This window comes from Nicotiana tabacum, chromosome 2 (assembly GCF_000715075.1).
Source record: "Nicotiana tabacum cultivar K326 chromosome 2, ASM71507v2, whole genome shotgun sequence".
Lineage (NCBI taxonomy): Eukaryota > Viridiplantae > Streptophyta > Magnoliopsida > Solanales > Solanaceae > Nicotiana > Nicotiana tabacum.
Window position 1 is genome coordinate 48,288,270 of NC_134081.1, and position 27,487 is coordinate 48,315,756.

At 38.0% G+C, this 27,487-nt stretch overlaps 1 protein-coding gene across 1 annotated transcript; it reads left to right on the forward strand.

Annotated features, from left to right (window-relative positions):
• The first annotated feature begins 2,361 nt into the window (after positions 1-2,361).
• Positions 2,362-27,384, forward strand: LOC142166781 (uncharacterized). Its single transcript, XM_075226038.1, has 5 exons — positions 2,362-2,590; positions 23,993-24,114; positions 24,168-24,259; positions 25,325-25,484; positions 27,343-27,384. The coding sequence occupies exons 1-5, from the start codon at positions 2,362-2,364 to the stop codon at positions 27,382-27,384; spliced, it is 645 nt and encodes a 214-aa protein (XP_075082139.1).
• Positions 27,385-27,487: the final 103 nt, after the last annotated feature.

Sequence of the window (27,487 nt, forward strand, 5' to 3'; positions counted from 1 at the left end):
TCATCAAGTCTTGCTCAAATTTTGGAAGATTAAGAAGGGAAACTCACTAGGTCTTCATCCTAGAGGTAAGATTCTACACCCTAACCCTCAATTTCGAATTTTGTCTAAAATTGGGTAATTAGCAAGATAATTTTGGGCATGAGAGTTGTCCATCTTACATGCATGTGTTATCAAAGGGTGTAGGAAGATTGTGAGCTAAAAATGGTAAGGAATGGGTTGTGGGATGATGGAATCCTCCATAAAAAGGACCTTGAAACCTTAATGCACACTTAGTGTTTGATTAAATGCTCAAATGAGCTATAACCATGATAATCTTCCTAATTAGTTCAATTTATTATATTTCTACAATAGATTGAAGTTGCTAAGAATTCTGAAATATTTTAGAGTTTCAGGAAGCTCAATTGAGGTATGTTGGTTAAACTCTTCTCTTAGAATTGAATCCCACGACATTCATGTAATTTATGCAAGTCCCGAGCGGTTCATTATAAAAATTGTCTATTCCGAGTAAGATTGGGTTGAAAGATATATGTTCAATAAGTATCCCAAATACTTTATTCATGTTATGTTATCAATTGAGGATGTGATAAAAATATGGGATGTGCATTAATAATGTTTTAACTTCAAGTCAAGTCCAAACGAAGGCTATTATGCCAGATTTTTTGAAATATCTCTATGTGCCTTAGACTTTTAATTGCTCACAGGTGTACTACACACCTTGATTTGAATTATTGTTGTTGGTGATGATAATGTTGATGTTTGAAAGTGAAAAGGGGAGCACGAAATACTAAATACGGCCAACGTGCCAAGAATAATTTTATAATTATGGCCATTAGTGCCAATAAAATGAAAAGATGTGAAAGAAGTATGAAAAGTGATGATTAATATAAAAAGGTTGATGTCTCGAATAAGACAGCCTAGCCGATCGGGTCGTGATCTGACACCATGCCGCACACATGGTGGTGATTGTGCTGGAAATTGTAATTGAAATGATGATTGTGGTTGATGTCCCTAATGGATAGCCCAGCCAATCGGGTCATGATCGGACTTCATGTTAAAGACGGTGGTATTGATATTGAGTGTAATTGTGGTTGATGTCTCTAATGAGATAGCCTAGCCGATCGGATCGTGATCGGACTCCGTACTGAGAGTACGGTGGTATTGGTATTGTGAATAATGGTATATTGATACTAAAAATCTCCCAATGTGAGATATGGAAATTAATTTGAACTTTGTCTTGATCCTAAATTGAGGTTTGATGTTGTTTAAGGCTTACATTGATATTATGATATTCTTGTTTGTAATATTTATCATTCTATTGAAAGGGTGTTTTATCATTCATACTAGTACTATTTCATATGTACTAACGTCCCTTTTACCGGGGCGCTGCATCTTTAATAGATGTAGGTGGTTCCACAGTAGGAGACATTGATAAGTGATAGCGGTGCATCCTCTTCCCAGCTGACTTGGTGAGCCCCACTTCATTTCGGGGTCATGTATCTTTTGTTCCTCGTACATTGTGTTTGAGGTATAGCCGGGGCCTTGTTGCCAACATTATCATAGTACTCATTTGTATCTATTAGAGGCTCCGTAGATATAGTGTGGGTTGTGTATTGGTGTTGGAAAAGTCAAACTATATCATGTTGTGGTTGTATTACTTGTTCCATTTGAGAATCTAAATATGATGAAACTATTGGTAATGAATTGGCATTGTAGACATGAACACCTTTTGTATAATTATTGAAAATATGTATTTTTTTCATTCATGGATGAGTTTGGGTAGAAGAAAATCTAATAGACTTGCTTGGCCGGGTCCACTCGGTTGAGCGTCGGTCACGCTCCCCGATTTTGGGGCGTGACACTTTGCCAGTTTATCTCTAAGTCCTTTGCCTTTGCTTCTTGTTTTAAGAGCCATGAATGCTTGTCTTGCATTTAAAGTTGATGGTTCTATTCTTGCTAGTTTGCAAGTCAAGCCAGTTCCACTTGAACAGGCAAAAGAAGCACAAAAGTTGGTTGAGAAGCTTGTGAAACTGATCAAAGAAGTTCAAAATGGAGAAAAACTTGATTTTAAATTGAGGGAGGATGGTGTCCTACTTTATCAAAATAGGTTATGTGTTCCTAAAAATGATAAATTGAGGAAAGAAATTCTGAGTGAAGCACACACTTCACCATATGCAATGCATCTCGGAGGCACTACAATGTAAAACCATCAAAGAACACTACTGGTGGAACGGTATGAAGAAATGAATTGTAGAGTTTATCTCTAAATGCTTGATTTGTCAACAAATAAAGGTCGAGCATCAAGTCCCAGCAGGTTTGCTACAACCCTTGTCGATACCAGAGTGGAAATGGGAAAGAATAACGATGGACTTTGTTTATGGGCTACCACGCACTCAAAAAAATCATGATGCAATTTGGGTTGAAGTTGATAGGCTAACCAAGAGTGCACATTTCTTGGCAATCAGAATGGACTACTCACTTGAACGCTTAGCAGAATTGTACATCAACGGGATAGTGAGGTTGCATGGGATCCCTGTTTCTATTGTATCTGATCAAGATTTTGGACTAGCTTGCAAGAAACTTTTGGTACCAGGTTGAACTTTAGTACTTCTTTCCATCCTCAAACAGACGGCCAGTCTGAGAGGGTAATACAAATCTAGGAAGATATGCTTTGAGCTTGCATTATTGAGTTTGAGGGTAGTAGGGACAAACACTTAGTCCTGAAAGGAATTTTCTTACAATAATAGATACCAATAAAGTATAGGCATGCCTCCTTATAAAGCTTTATATGGAAGAAAATGTAGAACTCCTCTTTTGTTGGAATAAGGTTGGAGAAAGAAAATTGGTTGGTCCTGAAATTTTGCAACAAACTGAAGATAAGGTAAAAATCATCAAGGATCGCTTAAAAATTGCTTCAGATAGACAAAAGTCTTATGTTGATCTTAAGAGTCGTGAAATTAAGCATCAAGTCGGGGATAAGGTATTTTTAAAGGTTTCTCCATGGAAGAAGATTATGAGATTTGATCAAAAAGGGAAACTTAGTCCTTGATTTATTGGACCTTATGAAGTACTTGAGAAAGTTAGTCTAGTTGCATATAACTAAGCTCTTTCACCAGAGTTAGATAAGATCCACTACGTCTTCCATATTTCTATTCTTAGAAGATACCGCTCAGATCTATCTCATGTTCTTCCTGTTGAATCTATTGCGGTCAATCCTGATCTGATATATGAAGAAGAACCTATCCAAATCTTAGTGTGTGATATAAAGAGCTTAGAAATAAGAGAATATCCTTCGTAAAAGTCATTTGGAGAAATCATTCTGGCAAGGAAGTTACTTGGGAGCGAGAAAAGGATATGAGAGTTCAATATCCACATTTTTTACGGGACTAGTATAAGAAAAATATTGGGATGAAATTTATTTAAGGGGGAGAGAGTTGTAATACCCCCAAAGTTTCTAGACTAATATTTTCATTCTCAATTGACCATCTATATAATGAGGATATATTTTACTTCGCACTTCCTAAACTAGAATTTGACGATATTTAAAAATTGCTTATTTTACATTGTGGTCATATTTAAAAGGAGGTGACATGGTTTTGTTATGTAGAACATCCTTGTTATTATTTTTGTTAAATTAGTAAGAAATAGAATAGGAAATAAGTATTTTGGGCAGTCCCAATTCTTTATCCTTATCTAAGTAATACATATCTCTTTTCTGACACAACTTTCTGTGAGCACCTCTCATTTCATTCCTTCATGACAAAGAAAACGTCAATCATCTCTCCTTCTTGTCTTTAGAAATATTACACTAAAACCTCCCGGTTCTTCAACTAAGCCAATCATCAAATATTGTGCTTGTTAAACCACAAGTTGCTCCTCTCTGTTGTGGTAAGTTGTGCTCCACTCTTTCGTGGTGAGTTACTAAACCCATTTTTATACTAGACAGTTGTTAGTAGTTTTGTTATATTTTCTTGTATTAATCTCCTTTTAGAGTGAGACAAACTTTTCTGGAAATTTATTTCATAGATCTATAACTTTTGTTTTGGCTCCAACACCTAGTTTTTCTTGTATTTACCCTAAAAGGGGTGATGAAGTACAAGGCAGGTGCTGCCCAGATTTTCTGTTTTACAAACCCTCCATGTACTACCGATAGTCTTTTGAGCATAATATTTTGTCTGAAACAGATATTGAGTAATTCAAGAATCCCTGGAACTCTACGACATATAACTACAACTCTCATGAAGACGACAAATTCTAATATTTCTGTCTACATCTTCAAAAATGAGCCACAACACAAGATAGTGGTACTGTCCAGAATTTCTGTTTTAAAATGTTAGAGTGATTTTCACTGATATCATATTTAGTTCAACATGTTGAAATCACTAAACTTATATAGATATTTGATTATATATTTTAGGTATATAAACCCTTGCAAAATCTAAGGGGAAGTGTTTGAGGAAGTGGACGGATTTGATTGGTCTATAGCGTAAACGATTCGAATGTCCTCAAATTGTGGTAGAACTGTTTTGTGATAAAACACCAAGGTTTTTGTATAAACTTGATCTTGAAATCTCTAACTTGTTGGATACTTGGAAATAACTTGAACTTTTTCTTCCTTTCTCTTCACTTTATATCGTTATATTGGTATTATCTCAATATTGTAAGATATTCGCTAAATCACCACTTGTACATATTGCATGATCATTTTACATTCTTGTTGGGAATTTGTCCTTCTTGTGGCAGTGACTTTGTCACTCATCTCGGCATGCCTCTTGATTCGGATCTTTTGCCATCTTGACTTTGGATTTGTGGTTCGTCTTAAATTATGAAATTTATTTGTGTTAAGTAAGAACTAAAAAGCCATTTTTAATATGGTTCTTGATTCTCTTGACTATTGGGTTTTGACCCTACTTTATTTGGGACTTCGGTCCATCTTGATATCTGATTATGCTTAGTGTGATGGCATGACGTACATATTGGGCGAAATTAGATATTTGACAAACTCTCTTGAATTGATGTTATACGCTTTCTTGGCACTTGAATCTTGAACATTGATATTGATATTTGGAAACACTTCAAGGTTTGATATTCGATACTTTTGATATATTTCCTTACTTGCTTTAAATTTATATTTTATTTGAGCTACATATTACTGAAAATGGGGATTTGGAGAATCTAATGGCTCCAAGACTAATGTTTATATGCCACTAAGCTTTATGCTTAGCGATAGTTATTTTCTATTGTAGGTAATGTGCAAGAAGAGATTTAATGAGGTCCTTTTGGAGTAGACCTTTCGGGAGCTTTTGTGGAGATCACATTTGCATATGCATCTAGCTTTTGTATAGTTTTAGGACTTGTACATGATCTATATGTCACACTTATGCATGTAATTTGGAGGCTTGTTGTATCTCGAGACCATAAGCTTGTAACTTGAATTTGGTGACTTATTTTGCTATTTTAAGGTGTGTTAATAACTCAAGTCTTGTAATATGCTAAATTTACACTTTGTCTTGTAAATATGTACAAAGGAGAAGACTAGTTTTTTCTTTATACCCGCTAGTTTGAAATTCATGTACAATACGAACCTGCAATGATGTCGAACGAAAAGTATAATTTCGTGAGGAAGTTGCTTTAACGTGTTGATTATTCAAGAAGGGTTGTATCTCATTATATTGATACTCTTTTTATATATAGCACTTTGAACCTGTATCTCATGGGCCTATTTTCGCTACTAAATTATAATGAATGTCTTTTTAGATTAATATCTTCTGAATGTTATAAGTAATAAATTAGCATTGTTTCGTAAGTAGTACCCTCCCAAAGGAATTGCTACATGTATTGTCAGACTTGTATTCATATGTTAGAGCTCATGACTTAGTGTTACCAGTTTCTTGGGATTTATGTATCGACTCGGTTTCTACATATGGTTATTTGACTCTAAGACTCATTTATTCTGTTACTTTTATCTTATTTCGTTGTTCTTTTATGATTGGATTGCGAAGCAAGTGGTTTAGGCGCCATCACAATTGGTGGTGGTTTTGAGCCATGACAGCTTGGTATCAGAGCCTTAGGTGCATAGATTCCACGAGTCATGAGCAAGTCTAGTAGTCTTGCAGATCGGTAAAGAGAAGTTTGTACTTATCTTCGAGAGGCTATGGGACTATTAGAAAAACTTTGCTTTCTTTCATTCTTTATCATACAGATTTGTTTATCCCAAAGTTTGAACCATTGCTCTTCTATTTTCTCACATAAGGTGAGAACATGTTCTTTTGGAGCAGCTTAGGAGGCACCTGTACCCTAGGCCAGAGACGTGAGAGGCCGGGGTCGAGGCAGAAGCAGAGGTGGGCCATGCACCGCAGATAAGGGCCTTGCTAGAGAAGCCACTATGGAGCCACCTATAGCACCCGTTGAGGAGCAGATTCTTGATCATGTTAAGCGGGTGGGACTAACTCAGGCACCTGAGGAACGTATTTCTACACCTGGATGTTAGGAGGGCTGCGACGGGCACCCGGTGCCTTACTCAACCGAGTACCAACGTAACATATCTTTCTTATCACACCATCATAGGTAAATGGGCCAGAAGGTCCATCATGAGATAACTAAAATAAAATATAAGGGAATACTAGACATAGGACAACCCAACATAATATAGAAACTTATACACTTGACATACGGGCCTATAAGGCCGACATGATCATTTGTACACTCAAAACATAGGCCGATAAATCCATACAAGTATCCATATACATGACATCTGTCTACAAGCCTCTAAGAGTACATAAACGTCATAAAGGTCGGGACAGGGTCATGCCATACCAATCAATACATGTCCAAATCATACTGACCAAATAGGCAACTCCGGAGCAAGTGGAGTGCACCAACACATTCCGCTGAGCTAATAGCCTACTAGGAGGACTGTCAACCTGTCTATCGGGAACTGCGGGCATGAAACGCAGCGTTCCCAGACAAAAGGGACATCTGTAAAAATAAAGTACCGAGTATGTAAGGCATGAAAGAAACATGGTGTAAAGAACTCAACATATAAGTCTGAATATCTCTGTGAATCGTGAAACATTTATTATATCATGCATATATGTAAATGTCATACCATGCATAGGGATATGCGTACATAACATCATCAAGCCTCTAAGGGCATCCCATCTGTTATGCCTCGCAGTATTATAATACGACGATGTTACACCCTGTAGTATTGTACGTTGAATTTGTCATAAGATAATAGACATTAGTTCAACGACAAGATTATTTGGAGATTATAAGTACTATGCTATTTCAAACAAGTGATAATAAATTCGTGATGGTGAGAGGGTAAGCGAATCGAAGAAAACGAGTTTCGTCGAAGTTTGACAATTTGGGATAAAATACGGTCCGAGCTATAATACCCGGTATTTATAGACTAGTACCATACAAGGTATCACATGACCATGATAGTAAAGTGTATAAGGTATGTTAAAAGCGGGTAGTATTTTAAGTAATTTGAGATAATTCTTAATTATGTGGGTAATTGATTAATCATTGGTTAATGGGAGATTAACAAGTTAATCAAGTGATTAGTGGATAATTAATTCAAATATTTGGATAAGAAATACATCTCCCAACATGGCAGCACATCAAAGCCAAATGGTGACTCTTAAAGTCACATAAAAAGTGGCACATTTGGAGGAATCTTTGTGGCTTAGTCATCACAAGTGGGGCCCATACCCACTAATACAAAATGCCTTCTCTAAAATCACCAAATGAAGGAGGATCATCACACTTACTAACGGATGAAATGCTTCAACAAAGATCATACTTTTCACTAGTAACGTAAATCACTTCAGCAAACATTTCAACAAGTGATGGATGGGATTCTCAACATAAATTCATGTGAAATTTCATAACGCTACAGTAGCATAAAATGCAATTCTAAGAGAGCATGGTACAACCTTTTTTAAGAATATCATATGAATTTTTTCCTACTTCGATCAGCCGTTACGTGTTGTCATAATTGACGTGTGTTAGAGGGACTGTCAAGAGAATCGGCTCAGGTATATTAAGGCTATCCCTTCTTTCTTTTTGGCATGATCCAAATGATACAAACGAAACGAGCAAATGCACAGCTTTCATAAATAACTCTATTCATAGAAATACTAGAGATGCTTATTTTCTTGATTCCCCATATATCCTATTATTCTATCATTTGTTAATGGGTCTCAAAAAATACGTAAGTTGATAAAGTTTACTTCATGATATTAATCAAAGGCATAATAGTCTTATGATATTCCGAAAGATTTTATTGATGTATTTCTTATGCATTGCATTCATTTATACATGTACATTGACTCATGACCAGATGGCATTATATACGAGTATATATGTATATCTATGTATATATGGGATATGGGAAAAGGCTACGGTGTTATATACGCACCACCACCTGATATGTTACGATTCCAGAACATTATGCAAACACGACGTCAAGGAGAGGAAGTAAGGGTTCCTGCCCGAGATGTTATTGATAGATAAGGAGCTAGTGCGAGACGTAAGTTAAGGCAAAGAAAATGACCCAAGAAAAATTTCGCGGAATATTGATATGCGAAGGGGCCAACGAGTAGTTAGTAGTTGATTCAGGAAGAGCCTAGTTATGTCTAGACAAGATAATACAGACAAATTAACAGATCGTGCGAGATCCCCAACATAGTGAATTCAACCTCGCAGTTATGATATTGTAATCCTCGAGAAATATTCAGATAGGAGTTGGGGTAGTTAAAGGTACCGTATGAGTGTTACGAAAATAAAAGAGAGTCCCACTGGAAAGACAGTCAAAACTTCAGTTCTGAAGCAACCGTACAAGCACATGAGTATGGAAGTAAGTAACTACGGATAATTATAGGCAAGGAAGGACATCAAAAGGTCCGTCGAATATACGATGTAATAAGCTCGCGGCTTTACAAGAGTCAGAGGGTCCTCCCTAAGTACTACAATGAAAAGACTAGCTGAGGGAATAAGGAAGAAGGCTTCAACCTAAGTACAGTGACCTAAAGAGGAAATGGTCTTGTAAAAAAAACCTGTCTCGCTACAACATTGTATGCACTATAAGGAAGTGGCACCTACCGTGGCTAATGAACGGGAAGTAAAATCAAGTGATATTCGAAATCATATGAGTTGCACGAAAATTCCGGCATGCGTGGGAACTAAGATAAGTTAAGTATGCACGCAACAAGGGGACAGAAAGATCAGGAAAAGTAATAGCTTACGTTTAAAGAAAGATGTGAAAGAACGAAAGGAATTATTCGATTAATGACCCAGAGTACATTATGAACGCACTTAAGAGTTCGGAGTTTTATACATGCAGCATATATGTTGACAATCGTATAGACATAGAAGACTCCGGTATAAGTTAAAAGAAAGAATTGAGCCCGGGGCATAGACAAAGGATTGAGTTGTTAGAAGATTGTATCATGGATATTCCATAACGCCCATGAAAGGCCAAAGTAATAACTAATACCAGGAGCCGCAGATCGGAAGATAGCTTAAGCCTACATAAAGGCTGATCAGAAGGAAGAGGAAACTAAAGAGTTACATCAACCAAGTAAATCAGGAGTCTGATTATTGGACCCAGAAAATTATAGAAATTGTGATTGAGAACATTGCAGGATCACTCTTAATATCAGAGGTACAAGAGAGAAAGTAAAACAACCATATTCTATAACGACCCTACGATAAAGCCAGTTAGAAAAGTACCAGCCTCATAAGAAGTCAGTACGAAGCTCTCACCGAATCATGTAAAGAGGTACAAGTATTATAATAGAAGTTCAAGTTGTGGATGTGAATTATACCTATGTGGAAGGAAGGTCATGAAAGAGATAGAAGTTGTGATGTGAGACTTTAAGGTAAGTAAGGTAAAGGTGAACAACGTACGAAATACTCAAATGCAGAAGATTGTGAATGGTCCATACTTCTAATAGAAGGCTAGAAGCGCGAGGATTCAATATCCAAGAATGATAGCGGCGTCGTCAGTGGCATATCTTCCAGCCTATGGTTTCTAGGCATCGAGAGGTCTAGTTAAGAGGGTAAAAGAAGAGTTAGAGACGATGCGATATCTCGTTTGATGTTCCATAATAACACAAGAAAATTCATGGTGCAAGCAAGTTAAAGGAAGGTTGCGAGTAGTATAAATGGATATGTGTAGGTCGCAAGCTAAAGTATGGTAGAGCGACAAGATTTTAGGAAGAAAGGAGTAAGGATAAGAAAAGGCGAGTGAGAAGGTAACGAAAATGGATAAGTCCTCGGGATTAAGCCCAAGAAAACAAGAGAGCTGATGGTTTCTCTAAGATATAAAAAGCTCAGTATAGCCTGAATGAACTCAAAGGAGTCTAAGACTAGTAGCATTTAGAAGAGATGGAATACTGCCCTGGTAGTAGAATGAGGGTGTAATTGTGATAGATAAAGGATGACGTTTGGGCCTTCAATTGAATAATGAATTGAAGAAAGAAAAGGGGATTTCATGATAGTTACATAATCTCCAAAATACTAAAGAATATCATAAGCATAAACTATTTATTTGCTGAGGCACGGTCAATAAGCTAATAGCAAAGGTCATCAATGATAGTTATGCAATTGTGGGAGTGTTGTAATGCCGCACGTGGATACGGTCAGTGGTTGAGTAGCAATGACAGTTGTTCCATGGAGGTTGGATGGAAGTAGTCATTAGTAATGGAATCATATAAGATGACATTAACATGAATTTTTGAAGTGATCAATGTCTTAATAATTTCAAAACTTTGTACAACATTTATGAACGGAATATTTATAGTGATCAATTTCTTAGTAATTTCAAAACTCTGTACAACATTTATGAACCGGACCAATTCAGAAAAATGACTATAAAAGAAAAAACATGCACTTAAGCGTGCTGAAATCTGAACAATCTACATTCAAACCCCCATATGCGGAATCAAACGATGCCTTAATAACACCAGTGAATTCTTAAGATGAACAGTAATGAGGAAGCATTAAAGGACATAAATTTATACATATGGGATAAGCAACGAACGTAACAGGGAGTTTGGTAGCAGACCTCAGTAATGATAAATCGAGGCAAGAGTTATGGTATATATTATGACCTACTTAAATGCAGTAAAGTCATTTGGATAGATAACCTGGCCTATGAAATAAGATATAGCAATATTCGTAAGTTCGACAAAGTATCGAGCGAAGAACTTCAGTATACCTATAGATGCCCAGAGGGACATCTTGTCAAGCTCTGTATATGTTTACAAAGTGAGGCCTAGGGATCAGCTAAGGGAAAAAGGAAAGAAGAGTCGCATAGCCGCACTTATGAGGTCAAAGTCGTACAGGCTACATAATAAAAGGTAGCAAGAGTTACATGATTGGAAGGATTTCGACCACAGGCCGTGATGTGAAAAAGAGGCCTAAAGGGGGGAATGCCCTGGCCTTCGGAATTATTCACAGAACAGTTTCCTAGATGGCAAGGAGAGTACTAAAGTATTCGGAAGACATAAGTTGTGAAAATGATAAGTGCATCAGTCAACATTCGAGGACGAATGTTCCAAAGGGGGGGATGATGTTACGCCCCACAGTATTATATTACGACGATGTTTGTAGTATTATACGTTAAATTTGTCGTAAGATAATAGACATCAGTTCAACGACAAGATTATTTAGAGATTATAAGAATTATGCTATTTCAAACAAGTGATAAGTAAATTTATGACGGTGAGAGGGTAAGCGAATCGAAGAAAACGAGTTTCGTCGAAGTTTGACAATTTGGGATAAAATACGGTCTGAGTTATAATACCCGGTATTTATGGACTAGTACCATACAAGGCACCACATGACCATGATAGTAAGGTGTATAAGGTATGTTAAAAGCGGGTAGTATTTTAAGTAATTTGAGATAACTCTTAATTATATGGGTAATTAGTTAATTATTGGTTAATGGGAGATTAATAAGTTAATCAAGTGATTAGTGGATAATTAATTTAAATATTTGGATAAGAAATACATCTCCCAACGTGGCAGCACATCAAAGCCAAATGGTGACTTTTAAAGTCACATAAAAAGTGGCACATTTGGAGGAATCTTTGTGGCTTAGTCATCACAAGTGGGGCCCACACCTACTAATACAAAATGCCTTCTCTAAAATCACCAAATGAAGGAGGATCATCACACTTACTAACGGATGAAATGCTTCAACAAAGATCATACTTTTCACTAGTAACGTGAATCACTTCAGTAAAAAATTCAACAAGTGACGGATGGGATTCTCAACATAAATTCATGTGAAATTTCATAACGCTACAGTAACGTAAAATGCAATTCTAAGAGAGTACGGTACAACCTTTTTTAAGAATATCATACGAATTTTCCCCTACTTCGACAGCCGTTACATGTTGTCGCAATTGACGTGTGTTAGAGGGACTGTCAAGAGACTCGGCTCAGGTATGTTAAGGCTATCCCTTCTTTCTTTTTGGCATGATCCAAATAATACAAATGAAACGAGCAAACGCACAGCTTCCATAAATGACTCTATTCATAGAAATGCTTGAGATGCTTATTTTCTTGATTCCCTATGTATCCTATTTTTCTATCATTTGTTCATGGGTCTCAGAAAATACGTAAGTTGATAAAGTTTACTTCATGATATTAATCAAAGGCATAATGATCAAAGGCATGGTCTTATGACATTCCGAGAGATTTTACTGACGTACTTCTAATGCATTGCATTCATTTATACATATACATTGAACCATGACCATATGGCGTTATATATGCATATATGTATGTATATATATGTATTTGGGATATGGGAAAAGGTTACGGTGTTATATATGCACCACCACCTGATCAGTTGGTATACGTTGATGATTTGCCCACAGTGGCCGAGATGATATGATGGGATGCCCTCAGAGGCTTGATGATGTTATGAATGCATATACCTAAGCATGGTATGACATTTATATGCATATGCATGACATTGTAAATGTTAATGATTCACAGAGTTATTCAGATATACATGTCGAGTCTTTTACTCCATGTTTTTCTCATGTCTACTGTTTACTGATTTTCATTCCTCACATACTCGGTACATTATTTGTACTGACGTCCCTTTGCCTGAGAATGCTGCGTTTCATGCCCGCAGGTCCCGATAGACAAGTCAAGAATCCTCCAAGTAGGTTATCCGCTTAGCGGAAGATGTTGGTGCGCTCCGTTTGCTCCGAAGTTGCTATTGGTCAGTATAATTAGGACATATGTTGATTGGTACAGTGGGGCTCTGTCCCGACCTTTATGATATTTATGTATCCTTAGATGCTTGTAGACATATGTCGAGTATGTAAAAGAATGTACGGCCTTATCGGCCTATGTTGTCACACCCCAAAATCGAGGAGCGCGACCGACGCTCAACCGAGTGAACCCGACTGAGCAAGCCTGTTAGATTTTATTCTACCCAAATTCATCTGTGAATAAAGAGGAGATGTACTCCGTTAATCAAATACTGAAAAGATTTCATTAACTGCTTCCATTTCATTCCCATTAACAGCATCATTCCATATTTCCAAAATAGTACGAGTTTATAGATTTAATAAAAAATATTTTGCCAAATACCAACATTTCTAATCCAATTCCCAACATCAAATACCATCCACAAACTGTCTACGGAGCCTCTAAGTACAACTGAAGAGTAATATGGAAATGCCGGCAACAAGGCCCCGGCTATACCTCAACCACAAAGTACATGAGAAACAAAAGATACATGACCCCAAAATGAAGTGGGGCTCACAAATCAGCTGAAAAGAGTGCACTGCTATCACTGATCAATGTCACCTACTATAGAACCACCTGCATCCATTAAAGATGCAGCGCCCCCAGCAAAAGGGACGTTAGTACTGTCAAATAGCACTAGTATGTATCGCTAGAAATCCTCTTTCAAAATAGAATGCACACATGATCTATATGTGGAACACATAATATAATGTAATTGAAACAACCTGTACAAACAAGGACAACAAAAGGGGCACCTATAATGTGTCTCATTAGACCTTCCTTAGTGTTCACATATCATATTATACACTTATGTGTTTCGTAGACCATCCATAGTGTTTATTCATACCGTACACCTATACCTCTTATACATAATGCACACATACATTTCATAGACCTTCCACAAGATTTAATATCACAATGGATTTCATAACACAATGTACCTATGCGTTCATACACCGTCCATAGGATTTCATATCACAATACACCTATGCATTTCATAGACCGTCCACAGGATTTCATATCACAATGGATTTCATAACACAATGTATCTATGCGTTCATAGACCGTCCATAGGATTTCGTATCACAATACACCTAAGCGTTTCATAGACCATCCACAGGATTTCATATCACAATACACCTATGCGTTTCATAGACCGTCCACAGGATTTCATATCATAATGGATTTAATAACACAATGTACCTATGCGTTATATAGACCATCCACAGGATTTCATAACACAATGTACCTATGCGTTTCATAGACCGTCCACAGGATTTCATAACACAATGTACCTATGCGTTTCATAGACCGTCCACAGGATTTCATAACACAATGTACCTATGCATTTCATAACATAATGTACCTATGCGTTTCATAGACCGTCCACAGGATTTCATAACACAATGTACCTATGCGTTTCATAGACCGTCCACAGGATTTCATAACATAATGTACCTATGCATTTCATAGACCGTCCACATGATTTCATATCACATTGGAAACAAAGTACAAATACATACATCTCATAACCTTTCACACCACATATCACTTAATCCGTACTTTCAACCACTTACAACCTTATTATTTCATTGGCTCTCTTGGCCATACATATGGTTCTTTATTCATGGCGCAATGGCCGTATTTCATATTCGACACTTTCATTTCTTCCCTTTCATAGATTATCACCATAATTATCAACAAGTAGAATATTCCGAAAATCACAACTTTAAGTTCATTAGTAATGAAGGCTTTAAACACAATAGATTTCTTTCCAATAAATGGAGTAAAATGATTGGCAGTCGAAGCACAAGTTAAAATTATACACAATTTTCACTCATGAATATGTAAGAATGCAAAACACATTGAAAAAGGCTAACAAAGCATAGCATTAGCTAAAACAGCCATATATGGGCATCACTTGAGTTCATAAACTTTTAGCCGATTATATTGTCGAAGTCAATTTTGGAACAGTTGAGTCAAAGCTCATTTCATAATCTTTCTCACATTATCTCATTTTATTAGCACCATTGGTCACAAGTATAACTTTCACTATTGGCACGTTGGCCACACTTTATATTCCCAATTCACTGATTTCACTTCCAACCATCTTTATAGGTTATCAACAATAAGACATTCCCAATCAAGACTTTAGATACACATATGAGCAATTAAGAGTCTTAAGAATATTGAGATTTTCTCACACAATTTGGCATACTAGCTTTCATTTGAAATACGATTCAAGCCACAACATTTTAATACGCAACCCATACTTTAAAACTCACGGAAACATTATGGAATTCAACTCCAAGAGAGAAAGTTTAGCCAACATACCTCAATTGAGCTTTCCTTAAATTACTACAACGTTCCGAAAATTCTAGCAATCCCAATCTATTTTGAGACATAACAAAATTTAACAACAATTAGGAAGATATTCATGGTCTCAGCTCTTTTGAGCATTTTATCAAATACTAGGTGTGCAAATTTAACCACAAGATTCTTCTACAAGATTTCTTTCACTACACAACCCAATCCTTACTTATTTAAGCTCAACAATCTTCCCACAAATATTTTTGGTACATGCATGTATAGATAATACTCTCATACCCAAGAATCATACTCCTAATCAACCATCTTCTACCCAAATTCGAAATTCGAAACTAGGGTATGGAACCTTACCTCTTAGATGAAGAACTTGTGGGTTTTCCTGATTTGAGCAAGATTTGATGAATAATTAGCCTAGGGTTTTCTCTCTCTCTAAAACACTCTCCTTTCTCTCTAAAACATCAGAATATTTGCTCAAAAATAACCCTTTACGTGTATTTAACGAAGTAGGGTCGGGTTTTAAAATTCAAAAAATAATGGAGCTCCGGAACGGGTTCTGCGGTCGTATATGCGACTGCATAATGGTTATGCGGACCGCATACCGGTTGCATAATTGGTGCCCAAAATGACCAAAAATTTGTCTGTGTCTACGGTCACTATGCGGTCCGTATAACTGTTCTGCGGTCGCATAGTGCACCGCATAACAATTATGCGGTCGCATAGTCGACCGCATAATTGCTTTCCACTTGCCCAATTAACTGCCTCACTCTACGGCCATTATGCGGTCCGCAGAGTGATTCTGCGGTCGCATAATGGACCGTATAAATGCGTTTTTTTGCCAAACATTTTCCTTTACTTTCCGGTGCATTGTTCAACTCAAAAAGTTCGAGCCGAACAATTTCTACAATTCTCAAACACGTAAGCCTAGTCCGGTACCATGAAACATTATTTTTTTTGCAAATTTTACCGGGCTTTACACTTAAGTACTTCGAAATTTTCCGGGGTGTTACATATGTTCAGTGTAATTTTGGTCTTATAGGCCCTATGTCACATGTATAAGTTTTTATGTCAGATTGGGCCGTCTTATATTGAGTATTCCCTTATATTTATTCTGGTTAGCCCATGACGGCCCGTTTTGCCCATTTGCCAATGACAGTACGATAAGAATGATATGTAACGTTGGTACTCGGTTGAGTAAGGCACCTGGTGCCCGTTGCGGACCATCGGTTTGGGTCGTGACACCATCATATCATCTCGGCCTCTGTGGGCGAAATCATCAACGTATACCAGCTGATCAGGTGGTGATGCATATATAACGCCATAACCGGCCCTCATAATATATATATATATATATATATATATATATATATATATATATATATAGGCCTTTATGGGCGAAATCATCAACGTATAACAGCTGATCAGGTGGTGATGCGTATATAATGCCATAACCTTTCCTCATACCCCATATATATATATATATATATATATATATATATATATATATATATATATATATATATATATATATATATATATATATATATATATACACACACACACACACACACACACATATATAGCGCTATCTGGTCATGGGTCAATGTACATATAAATGAATGCAATGAAAAGTAAGTCAATAAGATCTCTCGGAATGTCATAAAACAATATGCCTTCGGATAAATTTTATCAACTACGTATTTTTTTGAGACCCATGAACAGAAGATATAATAATAAGACACATGGGGAATCAAGAACACAGGCATCTTTATGCTTCTATGAATAGAGGCATTTATGAAAGTTATGTGTTTGCTCGTTTCGTTTATATCGTATGGATCATGCCAAATGGAAAGAAGGGATAGCCTTAACATACCTTTGCCGTTTACCTAACCATACGACATTCGTTCATCCCGTTAGTACTTTAATCTACAACAAACAATAAGGGACCATTGTTAAGCTTACGGAAGCTAGAACTCAACACAAATGAGCGACTAGCTCATCTACGAAATTTTGGACAGCTCCTCCCCTTATTCTTTTCACTTTCCTCAAATCCAAAAACAAGACCAACATGTCCAAAATATCAAAAAACATATTACATCAATATCCAACCTTATATCCATCGCAATACATCACCAAAATAGTCCACACAATCTCATACAACAGCCAAGTGCTACTTTGCGCTTTTCCATCCCTATAACTTAGCTAGAACTTGAATACACTTCAATAATGACAACCATAATATAATCAAGTTATACATACTGATTTTGAAGCCACAACACCACATAAAAATGAACTCCTAACAGTCCACAAATTACAACAACTGAAAACTGATTTTTAGATTATTACTTCATCAATTCTTACTCCCACAACTTAGTTAACGCACCAATAAGATTAAACACAACATGTCCAAGACAATACTCTTATATGACAGCCATATAATAATGTGAAACTACTCCAAACAGTCCATAACACCACAACAACTTCAACTCAATTTCCAGCCCTACTTCACAAGTCTTTCACCAAACATCCTAGCTAGAACTTAGATAAACTCAAATATATGAAGGAGGGGGGATTTTCTTACCTATATCAGATCTTATAGGGATGAAACAATGGTAGTATATTTCCCTTGATGGCCATTAACTTGCTTCACATCGGATCCTTCAAGATTGGAGATTACCCTTTAACTTGAATTGAAAGAAGAAGAAGATTATCAATAACGTCTTGAGAGTTTGGAGTAGGTCAATTTGGAAGAGAATTTTGTGGCTCTCTTTAGTTTCTACTACTTGGATATTATGAGGATATATGACTTGATTCAGCCCCTAAAAGGGCCCTCTTGGCTAACCTACACATGTCCATTTAGGTGGACTAATTTGGGCCTTCCCTTTTAGCAAGTAGGTGACACACCTACTTGTCACCTGCTTGGTTAATTAATAGGTGTCACATGCTGCCCTAATTCACTTAGACATGTATCTTACCCTCATTTAATAGTCACGACATGTGTTAAGTAGCTCAAGTTAGTAGGACGGGTAAGCAAGTAGCTCAAACAAGTATCTCGGTAAGCAAGCAGCCATATTTTATGTATCCATTATCTCATTTGATTTTTTCCAAGTCTCATTCAACTTAACTTACTTAAGACTTCGATAAACCTTCCTTATTCTTGTAGAGGGATTTCATTCCTTCTGAGCTTTCATCAACCGCCTTACGATGTACTTTTATGTACAAAAATATGGGGTGTAACTGTTACATCCCATGTTTTCGTATGTGAAAGTACGCCATAAATAAATTGATGAAAGCTCGGAAATGAGATGTTACATTCCGTATTTCCATATGTTAAAGTTTCGTCATAAGTTAATCGACGAGAGTCCGGGAGTGAGATTTTTTTTTTGAAGATTATAAGCATTACGCTATTTCAAACAAGTGATAAGTAAATTCGTGAAGGGGAGAGGGTAAGCAAATCGAAGAAATGAGTTTCGTCGAAGTTTGATATTTTGAGATAAAATACGGTCCAAGCTATAATACCCGTATTTATGGACTTGTGCCATACAAGATACTACATGATCATGATAATGAGGTGTATAAGATATGTTAAAAGTGAGTAGTATTTTTAGTAAGTTGAGATAATTCTTAATTATGTGGGTAATTGGTTAATTATTAGGTAATGGGAGATTACCTAGTTAATTAAGAAATTGTTGGGTGATTAATTAAAGAAATTGAATAAGATTAACCCCCCCCCCCCACGTGGCAGCAAGCCACCCCAAGATTTATGACTCTTAAGTCATTATGGATTATGTGGCAAGATTAAGGATTATGTGATTAAGCCACCACATGAAGTGGGGCCCATACCTATCCCAATATACGGCCCCTCTAAATTAGAGATGTACATATATCAAATGATAAGAACGTGAGATTTGGCATCTTAAGAACATATATCAATTTAAAAGAGAGATTTGGCATCTTAAAGAGAGGTTGATATCTCTTTAACATCTTAGTAAAGTCTCTAATTCACTTCAGCAAATTCAAACAAAAATTTGCATCTTAGCATCCTTAGTAACGTGACTTTATTGAAACAAAATTCAGACAAGATCTCTTAGCATCTTAGCAACGTGAGATGTTGCAATTTTAAGGGAGTACGGTGCAATCTTTCTCAAGAATATCACGGATTTTTTCCTACTCCGATCTTGCTGTCACGTGTTTTTTTTGCAAAAGACAGGTGTTAGAGGGATTGTCAAGAGAATCGACCCAGATATGTTAAGGCTATCCCTTCTTTCCTTTTGGCATGGTCCAAATGATACAAATGAAATGAGCAAAATATGCAACTTTCATAAATGACTCTATTCATAAAAATACTAGAGGTGCCTATATTCTTGATTCCCCATGTGTCTTATTATTCTATCATCTGTTCATGCATCTCAGAAAATACGTAAGTTGATAAAGTTTATTTCATGATATTAATCAGAGGCATAATGGTCTTATGATGTTCCGAGAGATTTTATTGCGTACTTCTCATGCATTGCATTCATTTATACATGTACATTGACCCATGATCAGATGGTATTATATACGCATATATATGTACATTATATGTATATGGGATATGGGAAAAGGTTACGGCATTATATACGCACCACCACCTGATCAACTGGTATACGTTGATGATTTGCCCACAGTGGCCGAGATGATATGATGGGATGCCCTCAGAGGCTTGATGATGTTATGAACGCATATACCTAAGCATGGTATGGCATTTATATGCATATGCATGACATTGTAAATATTAATGATTCACAGAGTTATTCAGACATACATGTCGAGTCTTTTACTCCATGTTTCTCTCATGTCTATTGTTTACTGATTTTCATTCCTTACATACTCGGTACATTATTTGTACTGACGTCCCTTTTCCGGGCGACGCTACGTTTCATGCCCGCAGGTCCCGATAGACAGGTTGAGAGTCCTCCAAGTAGGCTATCAGCTCAGCGGAAGGTGTTGGTACGCTCCATTTGCTCCGGAGTTGCTTATGTGGTCAGTATGATTAGGACATGTATTGATTAGTATGGTGGGGCCCTGTCCCGACCTTTATGATATTTATGTACTCTTAGAGGCTTGTAGACATATGTCGTGTACGTGAAAGGTTGTACGGCCTTGTTGGCCTATATTCAGTATAATTTTGGTCTTATAGGTGAGTATGTCATATGTATAAGTTTGTATTCACTCATGCTTTACTCCGGTTCATTTACCTATGATAGAATGATACGAAAGATACATTATGTTGGTACTTGGTTGAATAAGGTACCGAGTGCCCGCCGCGGCCTATCAATTTGGGTCGTGAGAGTAACAAGGAGACTTTGGCTCATATCCTGAGCATGTATGAGAGTTTGACTCAGTCGGGTATGATTATGGTTGCATCATCTAGCTCACATACTAAGGGAGGAGCCCAGACTCCCATCGCGCACACACTAGAGCAGCTGGCTTGTGGTTATCATATATCAGGGGTTTCGCCGGTGCATCTAGCCATTGCAGTTCAGCCCAAGATTAGGCCAGCCTTGACTACTGACGAGCAGAAGAGGATTGAGAGATTTTAGAGAATTTATCCTCCCCAGTTCAGTGGAGAGCCTATTAAGGAAACACAAGGTTTCCTTGATCAGTGTCATCGGATTCTACGCACTTTGGGTATAGTGGATTCGAATGGGATTGACTTTACTACCTTCCAAAAAAACATACAGATCTTAGTTGAAGGGGCAAACATATAGATAGTGGCAGACTTATGAGTTGCGCAGACCAGCTGGCGCAGCACCACTCACATGATCTTAGTTCTCAAATCTCTTCTTGGAGAAGTTTATTCCACACACTCACAAAATTGAGGTGCGTAGTGAGTTTGAGCATCCACACTAGGAGGGCATAATCGTGACTCAGTATGAGATGAGGTTCATAGAGTTGGCATGAGATGTTGTATTGCGGGTCCCTACTAAGAGGGAGAGGGTCAAAATGTTCATTGAGGGCCTCAACTTGGTATCTTATATGGTATGGCCTGAGAGATCGAGACTGAGAAGAGAGAGGAGCGGGATGCCAAGAGGCTCTGTGGTTCAGGTGGCTTCAGTAGTGCCTCATTTGGAGTCTAGGGGCATCACAATAGAGGTCGTTCTTTCAAGCATGTTCAGTCATCTCATCAGGTTCCTCATGGTTTTTCAGTCATCCATGTTCATACAATGCTTACCCAGTCCAGTCGTCTTTCAGTGCATTGCCAGCACAAAGCTCATATCGTACTCCGCCAAGGTTTTTCGGGCAGGTATTCATGTTCTCAAGGGTAGTAATATAGTAGTGTACCACATCAGATGAGAGGTTTCTTGACTGTGGAGACTTGAGTCATCTCAAGAGGGATTGCCCCAGTTTTCTGAGCAGTGTACCACGTCAGGGCACCCAGTCAATGGCCAGCAGCTACACCACCCGCACAGACATATAAGGGTAGAAGCCAGTCTGTTCGAGGTCTTCCTAGAGGGGGAGGTCAATCAGGTGGAGAACAGGCCTGTCGTTATGCATTCTCGGCCAGGCCATAGGCTATTGCTTTAGATGTTGTGATCACAGGTATTGTTTCAGTGTGCCACAGGGATGCCTCAGTATTATTTGACCCTAGTTCTACTTATTCTTATATGTCATCATATTTTGCTTCTTGTCTGGATATTCCACGTGATTCTCTTGATGTTCCTATTTATGTGTCCACGTAGGTGGGGGATCTTATTATTGTGGATCGATCGCTATCTTGTGTGGTCACTATTTGTGGTTATGAGATGAAGGTGGACCTGTTGTTATTGGATATGGTGGATTTTGAGGTGATATTGGGTATGGATTGGTTATCTCTGTATCATGCTATTCTTTATTGTCACGCTAAAACCGTGATGTTGTCTATGCCACGCATAGCGAGGTTAGAATGGAGAGGTTCTTTAGGTCACATTCCTAGTATAGTTATATATTCTCTAAAGGCTCAATGGATGGTTAAGAAGGGGTATTTGGCGTATCTGGCTTTTGTGAGAGATGTTAGTGTTGATACTCCTACCATAGATTTAGTCCCCGCAGTGAGAAACTTTCTAGATGTGTTTCTTCCAGACCTACCGAGCATGCCACCTGATAGGGATATTGATTTCGGTATTTGACTTGGTGTCGGGCACTCAGTCCATATTTATTCCACTGTATTGCATGGCTCATGTTGAGTTGAAAGAGTTAAAGGAGTAGTTGCAGGAGTTGTTGGATAAGGGTTCATCCGACTGAGTATTTCTGCTTGGGGTGCACTGGTGTTATTTGTGAAGAAGAAGGATAGTTCCATGTGGATGTGTATTGACTACCAACAGTTGAACAAGGTTACCATCAAGAACAAGTATACACTGCCTTACATTGATGATTTCTTTTATTAGCTTCGGGGTGTCAGGGGTATCATCAGTTGAAGATTAGAGCTTCGGACTTTCCTAAGACGGCTTTCAGGACTCGCTACGGGCATTATGAGTTCTCAGTGATGTCTTTTGGCTTGACAAATGCTCTAACACCTTTCATGCATTTGATGAATAGTGTGTTCAAGCCTTATTTGGATTCTTTTTTTATTCTGTTCATTGATGATATCTTGGTACATTCCCATTGTAGGGTGCATGAGCAGCATTTTAGGATAGTGCTTCAGAGTCTGAGGGAGAAGAAGTTGTATGCCATATTCTCCAAGTGTGAGTTTTGGTTAGATTCAGTGGCATTCTTAGGCCACGTAGTGTGTAGTAATGGGATGAAGGTGGATCCGAAGAAAATTGAGGCAGTTCAGAGTTAGCCTACACATTCTACAGCTACACAGGAGTTTCTTAGGTTTACTTGGTTAGCAGTTCAGAGTTAGCCTAGACCTTCTACAGCTACACAGGAGTTTCTTAGGTTTGGCTAGTTACTATCATTACTTTGTGGAGAGGTTCTTGTCTATTGCATCTCTATTGCCCAAGTTAACTCAGAAGGGTGATCCATTCAGATGGTCTAATGAGTGTGAGGAGAGCTTTCAGAAATTCAAGACTGCTTTGACTACAGCTCCAGTTTTGGTATTGCTCTCAGGATCAGTGTTGCACACTATTTATTGTGATGCTTCACGCATTGGCCTTAGTTGTATGTTGATGCAGGACAGTAGGGTGATTGCCTATGCGTTGCGCCAATTGAAGCCCCATGAGAAAAATTATCCGATTCATGATACTTTAGCAGCTATTGTGCACGCGCTGAATATTTGGAGGCGTTATTATATGGCATGTCTTGTGAGGTTTATACTGATCATGGGAGTCTTCAGCATTTGTTTAGGCAAAAGGATTTGAATTTGAGGCACCGAAGGTGGTGGAATTGTTAAAAGACTATGATATCACTATCTTGTATCATCCAGGTAAGTCTAATGTGCCAGCGGATGACTTGAGCAGAAAAGCGGAGAGTATGGGAAGTTTTGCATTCATTTTAGTTGTAGAGAGGCCTTTTTCTATGGATATTCAGGCATTGGCTAATAGATTGGTGAGATTGGATATTGTTTAGCCTAGCGAGTCCTTGCTTGTATTGTTTCACAGTCGTCCTTGTTTGAGCGCATTAAGGATCACTTGTATGATGACCCCCGTTTGTTTGTCCTTCAGGACATATTGCAGCGAGTGGTGCTAAGGAGGTGACTATTGGTGATGATGATGCATTGCAACTTCAGGGTCGGATTTGTTTCCTAATGTTGATGGCTTGAGAGAGTTGATTCTTGAAGAGGCACACAGCTCGTAGTATTCTATTCATTCAGGTGCTACAAAGATGTATCGTGATTTGAAGCAGCATTTTTGGTGGAGGAGGATGAAGAAAGACATTAATGGGCATGTTTCACGGTGTTTAAATTGTCAACGGGTCAAGTATGAGCATCAAAACCTGGATGGTTTGCCTCAGAAGATTGATATACCGGATTGGAAGTGGGAGAGCATAACTCTGGACTTTGTGGTAGGGTTGCCACGGACTTTGAGGAAGTTTGATACCATATGGGTCATTGTATATCAATTGACAAACTTATGACTTCCTACACTTCAGAGAAGTTAGATCTACATCAGGGAGATTGTTCGCTTGCATGGTGAACCTGTTTCTATCATCTCGGATCACGGCACTCTGATCATTTTGCATTGGACAGTTATTTAGAGTGTGAGTTGGGCAAGTAGGTAGAGTTGAGTATTGCATTTCACCCTTAGACGGATGGGCAGTCTGAGCGGACTATTCAGATCTTGGAGGATATATTGAGAGCCTGTGTCATTGATTTCGAAGGCTAGTGGGATCAGTTTCTATGGGAGTTTTCCTATAACAACAACTACCAGTCTAGTATTCAGATGACTCTGTATGAGGCCTTATATGGGAGGCGTTGTCATTCTCTGGTTGGTTGGTTCAAGCAAGGTGAGGTTAGATTGTTGGTACAGATTTGGTTTGGTATGCTTTGGAGAAGGTGAATTTGATTCAGGAGCGACTTCATACAACGCAGTCCAACTAGAAAAGTTATGTTGATAGGAAGGTTCAAGATGTGGCTCTCATGGAGGATGAGAAGGTTCATCTTAGAGTTTCGCCTATGATAGGTGTGATGAGATTCGGGAAGAAGGGCAAGTTGATTCGTCGGTATATTGGTCCATTTGAAGTTTTGGAGAGAGTGGGTGAGGTAGCTTACAAGCTTGCTTTGCCACCCAGCTTGTCAGGAGTTCATCTACTGTTTCAGGTTTCCATGCTTCGAAAGTACCATGAAGATCAGTCACATACATGTGTTGGATTTCAGCTCGGTGCAATTGGATGAGAATTTGGCTTATGGAGAGGAGTCAGTGGCCATTTTGGATAGGCAGGTTCGGAAGCTGAGATCGAAAGATATTGCATCAGTGAAGGTTCAATGGAGAGGTCAATCGATCGAGGAGGAGACTTGGGAGACCGAGCATGATATGCGGAGCTGATATCCTCATCTTTTTGGCTTTCCAGGATTCAAAACCCGCTCGAGGATGAATGTTTGTTTACGATGGAGAGAATGTAATGATCATGCCGATCTTTTTGTATATTTGAGCCTCATTCCCCAATTTGATGCTTCTCGTATGTGTGTTTGTTGTTTTGTGACATGCGGAATTGGATAGTTTGGCTTCGTGAAGATTTGAGAGTCATTTGAGGCACTTAGTCTCATTTTGGATGCTTAAGTTGTTATGAGTTGACCAAAGTTTGACTTCTTAGTAGACGGTTTCGGATTAATGATTTGATGGTTCCAATAGGTTTGTATGGTGATTATGGACTTGGGCGTATGTGCGGATATGGATTTGGAGATTCCTAGGATGTTTTGGCACTATTGCCAAAAGTTAGAAATTTAAAAGTTTGGAGAGTTCATAGGTTTGATCATGAGTTGACTTTGATGATATCGGACTTGGTTTGTTTTTTTGGGATTTGGAATAGGTTCATTTAGTAATATGTAACTTGTGTGTGAAGTTTGGTTGGAAACCGAAATGTTTAGGCATGGTTCAGACATGTTTGTAGAAGTTAGAAGGCTTGGAACTTAAGAGATTGATCTTGATCATCAATTCTTGGTTTTGGGTAAGGTATTAGGACTTGTTGGTATAGTTGGATGAGGTCCCAGGAGGTTCGGTTGTGTTTCAATTTGATTTCAGACTATTTTTGGTGTTGTTGTGCTGGTGTGTCGCACCTGCGGTTTGACAAGAGCCTGAGGAATCCATCAAAATTAATACCATGTTCAACAATGGAGACTGGGATTTTAGTGGTATCTCATATCCCCTCCCTGAGTCCATAATCAAAATCATTCAAAACACATTCATCCCTCCCTACACTTCTATTGAGGACAGAATCATTTGAAATCTCACCAGTAATGGTTTTTTCACTGCAAAATCAACCTACGCCTTCATTAACTCCAATTGGGAGCCAACCGGAAGAGATGAGGACCATTTTGGAGAGAGGAGGACCATTTTGGTTGGTTATGGAAGCTCAAAGTTCCCAACAAAATGAACTTTTTTACATGGCTCTTCTATCACAATAGGCTTCCTATTGGTCAGTCCCTCCACCACATTGGCCTGAACATTAATCTTAACTCTTCTTGTGTGAAGTGGCTGAAGAAGATATCTCACATATCTTCTTTGAATGCCCTAATGATAAACTCTTCTGGTAGAATCTGTCAAATGCTTGTACCAACCAGGCATGCATTCCTTTTTTGTCCTCCTGGATCTACACCTGGAATAAGTTAAAAAAACATGGAGTTCAATAACAAGATCTCATGGAAGAATCTTTTCTCTTTCTGTTTTTGAAATATTCTGCTAACTAAAAACCATAATTTGTTTGATAAGAAGAAGAATCCAATTTCTGCGAACCAAGCCATAAATAAAGCTGTAGAATACTACCATGTGGCAGGACACCATGGGGTAAGTGTTGAATCAATCATTATTCACTTGAAGTGGGAACCACCAGATGCAGGTTTTTTAAATGTAATACATATGGTGCTTCAACAACTAATTCAGGAATAGGAGGGTTAGGAGGAGTCTTTAGAAATAATAGAGGAGACTGGGCTGTGGGTTACATGAAAGGCATTCCTCATACTACCAACACAATTGCAAAACTTCTTACACTAATGCACGGCCTGAAGATTGCCCTTCAACAAAGAATGATTCCTTTAGAAATTATTATTGATTCTATAGAAGTAATAAAGATGATCATAGAGGGCCACCTTCCTTATAACTCTATTGTTTGTGAATGCAGGTCACTGATGGAGTAACTGGGAAATCCAGCAATAAAGCATAGTTACAGAGAGCAGAACCAAGTAGCGAACCTCTTTGGGAAGGAATGAGCTAAAAAGCAATTTTTTGAACGGCTTGAAGTGTGGTAGTTCTTCCGCTGTTTGCAA

Excerpts from the sequence above, each read along its gene's own strand:
- LOC142166781 (XM_075226038.1), top strand. The coding sequence starts at position 2,362 with ATGGACTTTGTTTATGGGCTACCACGCACTCAAAAAAATCATGATGCA. Across the intron at positions 2,591-23,992 it reads CAAGAAACTTTTGGTACCAG|GTAAGTCTAATGTGCCAGCG; the intron begins GTTGAACTTTAG and ends TGTATCATCCAG. Across the intron at positions 25,485-27,342 it reads AAGATATTGCATCAGTGAAG|GTCACTGATGGAGTAACTGG; the intron begins GTTCAATGGAGA and ends TTGTGAATGCAG.